The sequence below is a fragment of the Catharus ustulatus genome, chromosome 3, assembly GCF_009819885.2.
Source record: "Catharus ustulatus isolate bCatUst1 chromosome 3, bCatUst1.pri.v2, whole genome shotgun sequence".
NCBI lineage: Eukaryota > Metazoa > Chordata > Aves > Passeriformes > Turdidae > Catharus > Catharus ustulatus.
In genome coordinates, this window is record NC_046223.1 from 19456726 (window position 1) to 19469753 (window position 13028).

The window sequence follows — 13028 nt, forward strand, 5'->3', positions numbered from 1 at the left end:
TTCTCAATTATTCAGTATTACTAGGGGATTTTTCCCCTGCTTCCCCTTTCCACTTTCCACATCTTTCAGTGTTCTGAGTTTCATTCTGTATTTTGCTGTCTTTGGCACGGGTACCTAGAGTGAGAGATGTGACTGACGCGTGTGTCACAGGCAGGTACTAGAGCCCATCCTTGTATATCACTTCAGGTTTGCAGTCCCTTCTTGAAAGTCTTCTACAAGCACTCAGGATGCTGCTCAGGACCCTAAAAATCATGTCCTCTAAAGGCACATGAATGCAGGCACACAAAACCATCTGGTTTAAGACATAATCAAGGAGATCAAAGCAAAGACATTCTCATAATGAACTTTGTGGAGTTAGATAAACCCTTATAAATGTACCTGATTTTCATCTGTCTCTCTGCTATAACTGCAGCTTTTCTGTGTTCCTCGTGCCATATCTGTATTTTATCTTTTCTTTCATCCTGTCCTTAGTGCTGTCAGAGTCTGCCTTCTCATGGAACCTTGGGATAGTCAGAATTTGGGGTATAATTGGCACACGTGATGAATGCAGGGCCAAAATTAACCACAGTCTTCCTAAAGGTTCCTAACTTGGTTGGTTTTTAAAAGGTTGGGGGAATGATCCATTATTGTAGCACCTCAGCTTCTCCTGCCATGCTATAGACTTCCTAAAGTGGTGGTTTACTAGGGAAAGGACACTTTTACTGAAATGTATGTATTTTTCAAACAGTTTAAGCAAGCTAACATCTTAATATTGATTGCTAACTTCTGTATAAGAGCTTGATTACTGACTAGCTAGCCATGTATTTTTTAATTAAGTTACTATTTCTTTTTCTCATGAAGTCACAGATTGCCTTGTTCCACATGTTGAAGATGCAGAGGTTCATAACAAGACATACAGGACTGGCGATAAGTTAATAATCAGCTGTCATGAAGGATTCCAGATCCGTTACCCTGACTTAGACAACATGGTTTCCATATGTCAAGACGATGGAACATGGGATAATCTACCCATATGTCAAGGTTTAGTACTCCAGCACATCCTGTTTTATAGCTCATGCATCTTGTGATAGTGTGCCAATATTTTTTCCTACAGTTGTAAGAATGTCAGTGATCGGATAAGCTCCACCGAGCAGTGTTTGAGTAGTGCTGCTGCTAAGATTTTTTTTTATTTCTCTTCCCCTTTGCTCACTGCAGGAAAGATGTCGCTTCCTGAACATTCTTATGCTTATAATACTCCTTTAATACTGCTTTTTTTGTTTGCAAAGCTCAAATATGACACACTGCATCAAAAAGTAAAAACAACCAGAGTATTCAGTCAGAAGTCCTGATGGGCATCTTGCATTTTTTGCCAATTAATTTGTGGAAAAATGTAAGCTTTTAACTGCACTCTATCTTCCTTTACCTTGTGCAAAAGGCAGGGGTAGAGGAGAGAAAAGGGAACCTGTTCTTCTGTCAGAGTTTTCAGCAGAGTTGTTGATTAGATTCACAGTCCATTAAACCTTTACGTATTGACTGAAAATTCAGGGTGTGCTCAGGGATGATTTTGGCCAGAAAAGCCATTAGCCGTAGAACTAGAAACATCAACAGCATGGGATCCCAGCTCAGTTTAGACTGAGAAATGGCTGGGGGTAAGCCAGCTTTAGTGAATGGAAATTCAATAACCCTGGGCTCCCTTTCCCTTCACATTTCTAATAAGCACGTCTGAGTACCACTGACTCCGTTTTAACCAAGTCACGTCTTGGTAACAAGCTTGGCCCACTGAGCAGCAGCCAGAGATTTTAACTGAGGAGCAGACTGGGCTAGTCCCAGCTTTCCTCAAAGCCATCTGCTGCCTCCTAGAGCTAACACTTCTCTGTAGGCACTTAATTACAATGTCACACCAATTTGCAGAGTCAGGGCAGGCAGGCAGTGCATCAGACTGTACCCCAAGATCTTGCCTTCAACTGTGGCAGAAACTTAGACATATTACCAGGCTAGCTCAGCATTTCAGATGCACACTTTGTATCTGAACAGGCCTAACAGCAAAGGGGAGGTTTTGCAAAACCACAGCGAAGAGGATGCCAGTTTTGGGGTATCTTATCAGAGATGGCATCACGTGTGGCAGTATGGAGTGTACAGCCCCTTTGTGTGGGGGTGCACCTCACACCTAATTTAGGTAAATTGAGACTCTTTAGTAGGGGGAGATGAATGCTTAAAAGATTGATTTGCAGATGCTGTATTTGCCAAAGATCCAGGTGCAAACTTCGTGACAGGCGATATTTCCTGAGAGAAGTACCCCAAATACCCCTTAGCCTGTTATTTCTGTTAATGTGTTTATACTGTGAAACACAATCAATTGCTCCTACTCAATAGTCAATATTAACTGCTTTTCAAAATAAAAGCAGTGCTAATTAAAGTTAAGAAATCAATTGCACAAGACCCAAGTGCTGTGATTACCTGGCAGTCAGGGAATAGGCAATTCAGATTCAAGACCTGCCATATTTTGCCAAATTCCATAGAGTTACAGCAGAATTCCAGAATTTTCTTTTTGCCATGGCAGGCACTGGTAAGATCAAAGCCTTGCTTTAGGTAGGCTGTCAGTTGCATTTCTAGGCCCTTTCATTACAATAGGCAGAGAAGTCTAAGATGCCATTTTTTTCCTGCCAGAGCTCTAGGGAAGGAATGTAGAGTGTGTAAGAATCTAACCTCCATTTTTCCATGAGATATTAATATTAATTACTGGTCTGGAATGATGTTACGCAGCCAAAAAATGTCAAAATGAAATTTTTCAAGCAGCTTGACTTGTTTGCAGACCTAGGAATTTTCACAAACGCTTGGCTGTGATACAGATTCAAATAAATCTGTTCTGCATGACCAGGAACATAATGAGCATTAAAATTCTGAGCCAGCAGGACCAAATTTTCCTGATACAGTTCAGAGGAGAGTAAGTTTGGTCTTGCTTGGGCAGTCCATGTTCTTTCTGTCCCACTGGGGGCTGCTTATGTCGTCCTGCTCGATGGGCTGCTCAGTTTGCAGGAATTAGTGTGTTGTGTGTGGGGCATTCTTGATCAGGGTAGAAGCAGCAGCCAGCAGATAGGATGCTGGAAGCTTTATTTGAGCAGGGACATAACCAGCTGCTTAAACAGCTATCAAAATTGTTGCTCTGGTGGTACAGCATGCTGCAAAAAGCTTTCAAGCTTTTTCTTTAATTTTCTTTTGGGTTTGTTCCTCTCCCTCAAAAGACCATTGCAAGGAAATGGCTGCTTGAAATGCTGCTGAGGCTTTTTGTTTTAAATGCCAGTACCTTACAAGAAGTTCTCAGACTGATTTCTGTTTCCTCCTCTAGCTTAAAATTACGAGAGTCCTATGAACATCCTTCACAAATTCCTAGTTGTGGCAAGAGACCTATTTATGGACAGCCATAATGCAGCTTCCATTAGCCACATAATTCTAAAATATATTTTTTAATTCCATGATTACTAGTCATCTTTTCTCCGCATTATTGCAGACTGAAAAATTAAACAGTATCAAGTATTACCCAGAGGGTCATTTCTAGGGCCGTGAGGAATGACATGTTACAAAGATATGCCATCTGTTAAATTCACTGCTCTTTGTTGCCCCAAATTTGGTTGGTGATCATTTAACTGTCACTGCTCAGTACCAGCCATGATACAAATCCCTCAGGAGTAATTCCAGAAGTAGAACTGGAATATAGTCTCTGATTCTGATTGCATTTACAATTTCTGATGATAACAAGTACCTTAACTTTTTGATAACCTAGTCTGAACCTTGCTCAATGATTATCATGGGACTGCTCCTAGAAGTCATGTCCCTTTAGACTTTCTCAGTCATTAATCCTGCCTGCAAATCTTTTACAGTTGTGTGCACTTTGTCAGAGGAGCGGTTTTAATATTTAAGAGGGTTTACATGCCTGTCATTTTTAGGAGGAGGAATAAAACTCACCGTTTGCATAAATGACAATCTTTATTTATAAAAGGTTCTACCTCAAAAAGAAGTTGCCATCTGCTGAAAGGTTGAATGTTTGTTAAACAAAATTCTGTCAGTTTTGGAAAACCTTTCCTGGATTTGTTAGGAGTGAAGCCCACGTTAGCAGAGCGTGTGGGCTAAAAAACAAAAGGGTTTGAAACAGGATAATGAGGCAGATATATCTGAGGGAGATCATGCAGACATGCCATTCATAGTGGAGAGGATGAAAAATATCACACTGCTCAATTTAGAAACTGTAACTGAGATGTGTGAAGATGACTGAGATAAGCACTTGATAATAAAAGAAACTTCCCTCTTCTTAATTTGCAGGTTGCCTGAGGCCATTGGTTCTTCCTCATAGTTACATTAACATATCTGAGTTCGGGGGCTCCTTCCCCGTAGGAACAGTGGTGTATTACCAGTGCTTTCCTGGATATAAACTAGAAGGGGCAGAAATCCTTGAGTGCATGTATAACCTTATCTGGTCAGATAGCCCACCTAGGTGCCTTGATGTGGAAGGTAAATGTCTTACTGTTTGTTTATCTTTCCAGTTTGCAAGATCTGCATGCTCTCTGTGATTTTAACCCAGGGCTGCAGCCATGGCTCCACTCTGGGTGATGTTTGTCTGGCTGTGCAGAGCCTGTGTGGGTTCTGCTGTGTGCAGCCTGCTGTGCTTCGCTGCACCCTCAGCTCTCAGTGCTCCCCAAGCAGTGTTTGCTCTCGCAGTGCCCCAAGTGCAGGAGGGAAAGCCCCAAATGATTGCTTTGCCTTTAAAACGCAAACTCTCTGCTGCCTTTCTGATCACAACACTGAAGAAGTTACACAGCTCACCTTCCTGTGCAGATGGTCAGAGCTCCCACACATATGGACAGATTTCCATGATCAGCTAAAAACACCCCACAGAAACTCCTGCTTTGAGCTGTGCCAGCTGCAGTCATTATTCAGCGCCACACGGTGCTGCACACTCGAGTATTTGCTGTCTCTCATAGTAGTTAACCTTAAAGAAGGACTGACAACTAAAATGACTGAACTAACTTACTGATGAGGAACATAAAAACCATTCAGGGTGAAACAGGCAGGTCCTACTGAGCCAGAAAGAATAACCTGTGACTAGAGCTGGGATGGACGGTCTTGTAGTGCACTTGTATTTGCATCCCAGACATTTAAAACAGTGATACCAGATGGATTGCTCCATACATTGCCAAAACTGCATGAAATACCCTCCTCCATCTTCACATCTTCAATGAAACGTCCTAGGGAGTAATGAGAATCCAAATACATCCTCTGCATTTAATTCCTCTAAAATAACTACATTTTTGTTCTATTTCAGGCCTGTAAGGAAGCTCTCTATATGTAGAATTTAGCTAAAAGCAATTATAGGAATTCATATGTGATGCTTATGTCACTGAACTAAATACTAAGCATTCTGGAAGTGCAAAAATTTGCCAAAAGCATCAACAAAGTGATAAACTACACAAAAACAATTAAATGATCCTTATTTTTAGCCAATAATTTGAGTTCCAGAATTCAAAAATGCCTTTGCAATTTTGGAATGGCAAAACAAGATGATTTTTTTGCTTGTTTATTTAGCTCACCATGAAAGATTAATCCTCAATCAGCTCTATGTAAGCCATTTTTGGAAGGCTTGTTTGTCATTGTTTATAGCATGAAAAACACATTAAAAACCAGAAGGACCCTGTTAGGCTTAATCCACACAATAGAATTGATTTGATAAAAGTGACAGTTCTTCAGTTAGTAAGATAAGAGCATGAAACAGAAAAAGTTGTGTCTTACTGTCACTTGACACAGGTGAGCATCCCAGTTGCTATCAAAATACCTGAGAAAACTCATGCGCTCATTATTTCTTGCTGGTATTATCAAGTCACAGAGAGTCTCTTTTTCTTGACAGTTTAAAACATGAGGCAAGAACTTCTTCCCTGACAGTTGTACATTTTAAATCTCACGTCACAAGCTATCATCCCCACTCAACTATGATGATCTGTGATGAGGGAGATCAGTGTGTGCCAGACACTGGGCCAAGGCCATCAAGGACGCTTCCTAAGTTCTGATTTTGATTCAGCCTCCCTTTCAATCACTTTCTTACTGCTCTCTTTAAATGCCAAAACTTTCCATGGTGGTTTCACATGGGCATCCCATCAGTGCACTCGTTAAGTGAACCACAGGAGACCAAACCTGGAGCACAACACTTGCAAGAGCTGGTTCTGCTCAGCTTTGGGGGAGCAGAGAGAGCTTCCAGCAGCACTGAAAGGTCATTCCTGACAGCTCCCCTTGTGAACTCTGCCTGTGGGGCTGCTTCAGCAGTGCAGTGGTCTGCAAAATGAATCCAGATAGGGTAAATCAACTCGAGCTGCCCTTGCTTGAAAGGGTTTGTTCAAGTGATTTATGCAAGGAGTGCCAGTCTCCAGGAATCTTCTTATAATCCACTACTCTTAATTAGTGGACGAAATTCCTTTCCTGCATATTTTTTCATTCTCCACCTTGCATTCCAATGCCAAGCTCATTTTTCAGCATTCCTTTTATGTGTGCAGTGCAATGCTGCCAAGCAGTATTTTTCGCAGAGGAAATCTGCAAATAACAAATTCATTCCATTAATTTTTTTTCCATGTTCAATTAAAAATGCATTGTAATGATATTTCCTGCTCAGTATTTTAATATGGTAATGATTAAAAGCAAATGACTGCTAGGAAGCTGTAGCAAACCATTTGAGAGCTTTTATTCTCCCATAAACAATGCTGCTTACAGCTTCCTAATTTAGATGTATGTTCTTGTTGAAGCCTCCACAGAAAGGATTTCCTAAATTCGTGTGTAGTCACAAAAATACTGTACATCAACCTGGTGATTTTTTTTTCCTTTTTGTTAAGGCAAATAAATTCTGAATGAAGGGTTTGTAGCTCTATTTAAGTAGAAGGTCACACCAGGGACTGCAGAGCTCCTATTGCACATCAGGCTTTCTAATGCTTCCCAGCCTTTCCCTCAATACTGGTGAGCACAGAGCTTCCACCAGCTCGGGTGAGAGACTAATTTTTGCTGATAGGGAAGGAAGTTTTTTTTCTGATGAGTGAAATCAGTGCTGCTTTAGAGCACAGAAACTGTCACCTGGCACTGAAGTGCAGCCAGCAGAGCAGAGCTGAGCAGAGTCTGCTCAGAACCAGCTGTTTGCATCTGGCCAGGGCACTGGTTATGGCTCTGGCAAAAAAAAAGATGCCTCTAGCTCAGATTGCCAAGTGTTTGCTGGTATGAGATCCTCTTCTTAAATGCTTGTACCTTTGCCAGATTTAAAACATTTGGATTGATTTTTGAGTGTCTGCCTCAAGCTGAATCATTTGTGCAGCTTCAGTTTAAATGGTTGAGTGCTATCAGAGAAGGACAGTAAAGGAAATGGTGTTTTACCAGTTCTAGAGAATTTTACATTCATTTAGAGGATAAGTATCTTCACACTGAATTTTCTTCTTCTTAAACTTTCTTAATTTCTCTTTTTTCTAGTGGACTTCCACAATTATGCAGAAACTTTTTAAACCTTCTTTTGTACTGAAATTCAATAGACACTTCCAAGAAAATTGAAGGAAAATGGGCTTTGGGTTTTTTGTATAATCTTAAAATTACCAATTTGGGGTTAATTATCCATCTGTAGAAACTGATGTAAGTTAGTGATTGCCTCTTGTAAAATCTGGTATGCAAAACATGGGTGCAGATTTAAGAAGAGTGAAGAATACAACATGGGGTATAAATAGTAATTGTAAAATAAATCAAAAGGCTTGCAAAAACATCAGAGGAGAAGCATGCTTGAAAATATATTTGTATGGAACTCTGTGAAATGAAAAATTTAAAAGTAGAAAATGTTTATGACACGGTATTTTAAAGTGAATTAAGATATTACACAGGATTTTGAGGGAAAAAAAAACCCAAACCCCCAAAACTGCTGAACCCAAGAAACCCCAAACCAAACTGAAAAAAAAAACCCTTGGCCATGAGTACTTTGGGAACATGATCTGTACATGATTACATTCCTTGCCATCTGGAGTCTGTATTTTACTTTTTCATGCCCTCTGGAAATCTTCCAAGGAGATGTAAGGAATAATTCATATAAAGAACTGGGTGGAGAGTGGTAAGGAAAGCAGATAAAGAGAGGAAGGGCTGGCAGAATTTGATTATAGTGCCAGAAAATAAAGCAATTGTATGGATAGTGTCATTGGGAATTCCCGGTTTTGTATTTAAGAGTAAAAGGGAAAACAGGTTGATTCAATTTGCAAACAATAGACATGATCCTGTTATCTAGAATGTCTTGTTTCAGCATCATCCCAGCTGAACGGAAAAACTGGTCTTGCAAGAAATCAAATATATTGCAATGTCAAAACTTCATTCTGCTTTCTGGGACCAGCAGATTCTGCAGCTGAGGTTAAACTTGAAAGAATGTAAAATAGAAAAGTTCAAAGTTTTGTAGGTAGATTCAAAATTAAAATGAAACAAACATGAAGAATAGACTATGAAGGGGAGATTCAATAAACAGAAGAGAGTAAAAACACCAAAAAACCCTGAAGATATTTCCAAACTCTGGAATATAAAACTTCATTGTGAGGGTAGATGAAAAAATACAAAGCTAAGCAACCATAAAGGTACTGTCTGAAAATTAGAGAAACTGTGGAAGAAAGGTAGGAGAAGGAAGGAATTAAGAAATTTTACAACAAAGACAGAAGTGCAACTCCCCTTACCTGAGCAACAGGAGATTTCTAAGAATAAAAAGGGTTAGTCAGATGAAAATCAAAACCAACAAAGTATGCTGCAGAGAAAAAAATACTCTGGAAAGAAAAGTAAGAATACAGAACAGAGCTTTAAAATTTTTCTTCTCATAAGCCTGGGGATAGACACAGAGAGAGGGGCCAACTTAGCAGCTAGAAAATAAAAGGTACAACAGAAGAGGGTGATTCTACAGATTAAATGCCATAGCCTTGTAATAATTCAAAATATAGTTGAAACTTCACAGATCTACATTCTTCCATAACATTTCCTAATGCCATGATCAGGGATTGACACTGAGCTGTCTATCTGAAAAACTAGGCACTTAAAATCTTTTAAATTCTTGAAGGAACATACAGAAACGCCCTGAGAAAAAAGGGGATAGAAGTCAGCCTGTAATCAGTTATGTACAGGAGACAGGATGAAGTAAACAATCCTAAGCCTGAGATGTTATACATTGGTACAAATGGACTTCCCTGTTTCTCTGCTGATTTTGAGAAGGCTTTAAATAAATTCCAACAGGACAGACTGATGTTATCCTCAGAGATGATAATGTTGATGCAGCACATCTCCAACAGATGCAAGTCCTGTAGAGGGAGCACAGGGCAGCAACACAAGCAAGTTATGAAACACTGTGATATTGAGAATTTAAGTGAGGTAGATACCAGGATTCAGTTTTAGATTTGCACCTACTCAGCTTGCAGGTAGGAGGGAGAATAAATTAAATATGGCTCAACTGCCAAAGAGGTCATCCAGGTTAACTGAGTTAATGTTAACATAGGATGTATTGATAGCCTGGTTTTTAATAGCTCTGACTACAGTGGTATTTCACTGCCTACAGCAAAATGTGTGACTCAGAAACTACAACTAGCAGTAAATGCTCAAATAGCAGCAGACAACCATATATCTAAGGATCTTTACTAGGGCGACACCTTTATGTCAGTGACACCTTTAGCCTGATACCCAAAGGATGAAATAGGCTGACAGTGTGTCACCCTGGGGGTGCTTGTCGTGGAAAGCAAGTGTGCTGAAGAAGTTTAAGAGGATATTTTTCTTTAGAAAAAGTAATTCAATAATTTGGCTTGTTTCTGCACTGTAGACAGATGACGCATTCATCACCCAGGAGTGAGAAATTATATGCATCCATGTATGAGTGTGGAAGGTGAACACTTTGAGTATCTGGATTTTTGTGCTGTTGGAAAATGCTGAACTTGATCTGTTACCCACAGCTGAAGAGGTGTGGAAAGGAATTGAATTCAAAAGGAGTACAGAGACATTAAATGCTAGACAGAGAAGTCAAGTTATGCTGCTAAATAGTCATCGAATCTCTTAACTCCAGCAGCTGTATTGCAAAGTGAAACATGAAGAAAAACTAGTCCAAATCCAAGACAGAACAGATACCCAACAAGGTGGGCTTTTTGCAGCTCTTGTTGTGAGGGATGGAGGGTTTAGAGAGCAGGCTCCAAGCTGAAGACACTGAAGAACATAAATAGCATTATATTTCTAAGTTACTGCTCCTTTTTTACATTGCAGAAAAATTCTTTGTTTTTGTCTAGGATTGAAATATATTCCTTCTCTACTGCTCATAGTTTTTCAAGAAAGCAACAGAATAACATCTTATAATCTGTTTTTTTCATGTCTTTGGTATTGATTGTTGCACAGGACTGACAGAGTAAATCATGGTTTTACACCTGCTCTATCACCTCTGTACCTTTCAGAAACTCCTTAGCATTTCCAGAATCAGCCAGACATCCCAACTTGTTCATGGAGCCATAATTTCTGCCCTGAAGTTTCATATTACCTGCGAGATACATGTAGTGTTTTATCCATAGTGCTTTAAATATACGGTGGGTTAGGTGGGGGAAAGCTGACAAAAAATTCTTCCTGAGGGGTATTTTATGATGCTAATCTTCAACTGTATCTGACAAGGCTTCTTGGAAGGGAAAATAACACATTACCTACCTTGAAATCAAACATCTCTGTGCTTTATGGACATGCTCATTAAATTTGGCCACATAAAGCATGCACAGAACATCTTCTACAGATGGAGGGAACTGTGGCTATGGACTCTGTGCATCAGGAAGTCTACTCACTTGCTCATTTCCAGAGATAGAACCCAATATTTAAAGAGTGGCCCTTTCACCAATCTGTGTAGGCAGGCACTTGTGAACTGAACATAAATGACAGAAACCAACACTCCTCCATGCCTTCCTGGTCTTGTAAGATGATTGGTGAAATTACACTGCTAAGATCATCTGCTGGTTTTCCACCCCGCTCTTTTTTTTTTTTTTTTCCTTGTAGCTCTCCATTGGGAATGGACCTTGTGCTTTTTCCTTCCTTATGTGGTATAGCTTGATTTCCTCAGCCTTCAGCTAAGCCCTGGATTACTGCTTGGCCATTCCAGCATTCCGTGTCTCCATCAGTCCCTGATGACTGGTGTAGGTAACTGCACACAAGCTCAAAGGATTCTTGCTTATAACAAAGAAGAAAAAGCTATGCAAAAAAAGAGGGATTGAAGTAACATAAAACCCCACTGATACATCCAGCTTTCAGTGAGCACTGGCTTTTTCAGACAGGCAGTTCCTGACTGAAGCCTTTGGCTGCCTGGTTTTCTTAGCCAGCTTCCTGAATGCTCTCTCTCCCCCTTCCACCTCCAAAATATTTCCAAGCACTTTGGCCTTTTACAGTCCTCAGGTTATCCTGGGATGCTGTAGTGGCTTTAGTTCACTAATTTGAGATTTTTCGGTTAATGCACTAATTATGGTGGTGGGTTTAGCATTGGTTAAATTGTTAGTGTACTTATTGGAATTATTTATTCATTTTTTGTTATGACATAGGATTAGGAGGAGGAGCAAAGTAGGTTCAAACTGTCAAATACCCAAGCCTTGATTTATTTTGGAGTTTTCTAATTCCTTCCTGCAATGTGTCTCTGTAGTCCCCAGCATCTGCTTCTGAAAGTCCTGAAAAGACCATTGCTGATCATAAAGCCATCCCCTCATGAGGGAAAGAAGAAACAAAAGTGGAAGCAAGTAATGAAGAAAGTAAAAATTATCTGCTATAAATGAGACCACAGTGCTCCAAGCACTCACATGTTAACAATGAATATAAATATTTCCTTATATATAGTTGCAGGCTATTTGCTAAAAGAAGTCCTAGCTCTCTAGTTGCAAACTGATCATCAATTTTTGTAGTTTAAATGAAACTTTCACTGTTTAACTTACAATTTAGAGGAAGAAAAATCATTTGGGGTGTGCTTCATCCTGTATTTGTTGAGAAATGCATTTGAAACTAAAGACTTCAGCACTGATATCAGTTTCACAGGATACTGTGCTGGAAAGGGCAGAGTTGTTGAGGTTGAGTGTGAATTTGGTATGATGATCCTGAGGAGCTCAGGATCAGTCAGTTCCTGACTGGAACTGCAAAACCTGCTGGGTAATTTGCAGTTCCAAGAAGGAAGTGTGTACCATAAGTGATTGTAAAACACTCTCTGTTTCCATTTTGGAATCAGCTAATATTAAGTTATGATTAAAATATGTTTGAAACTACTTTTGTACTGTTTCATGCAATTCTCAGCAAGATGGTGTTTGCCAAAGCTAGACCAGAGAAGCAGCGTTTCTTTAAAAACTTAACTATTCAATTCATTTAACATTCTGTAGAAGGTGAGAAATTCTCACTGTGCACATTGAAAGGCTTACCTCACTGTCAAAGCTGGTTCAGAATTACCCAGGGGTGATTTCCTGGGGGTACAGGCAGCAGCCTGGAGCCAGGAGACCTGCAGTGTGTTCCTGGCTGCTTGAACATTGACATGCTGAGTGGTTGAGAAAAAATTGCTTACCTGTTAGGTGTCTTTTCAGTAGAAAACATAATTGGCATATTGAAGGTTAAGTAATTAAGAAAGGCTAAGATTGAAAAGAATTTGTATACTATTCTAAGAACACAATATTATTAATAATTCTTGCTCTGGGCTTTCAAGAAATAAATAACCTGAGAGTTCAAAGTAAATGTCTTGTATCTTCATTACTTTACATCTTCAGTCAGGCTTAAATAGGATTTACTTTACATATGAGGGCTCAGTTGTTTCCACCAAGCTTTGTATTCTGTTATTACTCTTGGTGCTGTTGTTTTGCTGTGGGAATGAGTAATGAGAAAAGTTCCTGAAAGCATGGCATCACTTTCAGAACACAAATTCAACAGCCTCCAAGTTTGTTCCAGTACAGGCACCAAGTCTGCCTTCACAGTGCCAGCAGCATTTGTTCTAGGGATGCTTCAATAGGATATTGTTAAGTTGATGTTCATAATAAATGAAA

At 39.7% G+C, this 13028-nt stretch overlaps 1 protein-coding gene across 2 annotated transcripts in view; it reads left to right on the forward strand.

Annotated features, from left to right (window-relative positions):
• SUSD4 (sushi domain containing 4) overlaps positions 1-13028 on the forward strand; it is a 71010-nt gene that overhangs the window by 47890 nt on the left and 10092 nt on the right. For both annotated transcript variants that reach the window (XM_033054053.1, XM_033054054.1), the window contains 2 exons: positions 841-1020; positions 4297-4485. In XM_033054053.1, coding sequence (XP_032909944.1) covers positions 841-1020; positions 4297-4485 — 369 coding nt within the window. The remainder of the gene's footprint in view (positions 1-840; positions 1021-4296; positions 4486-13028) is intronic.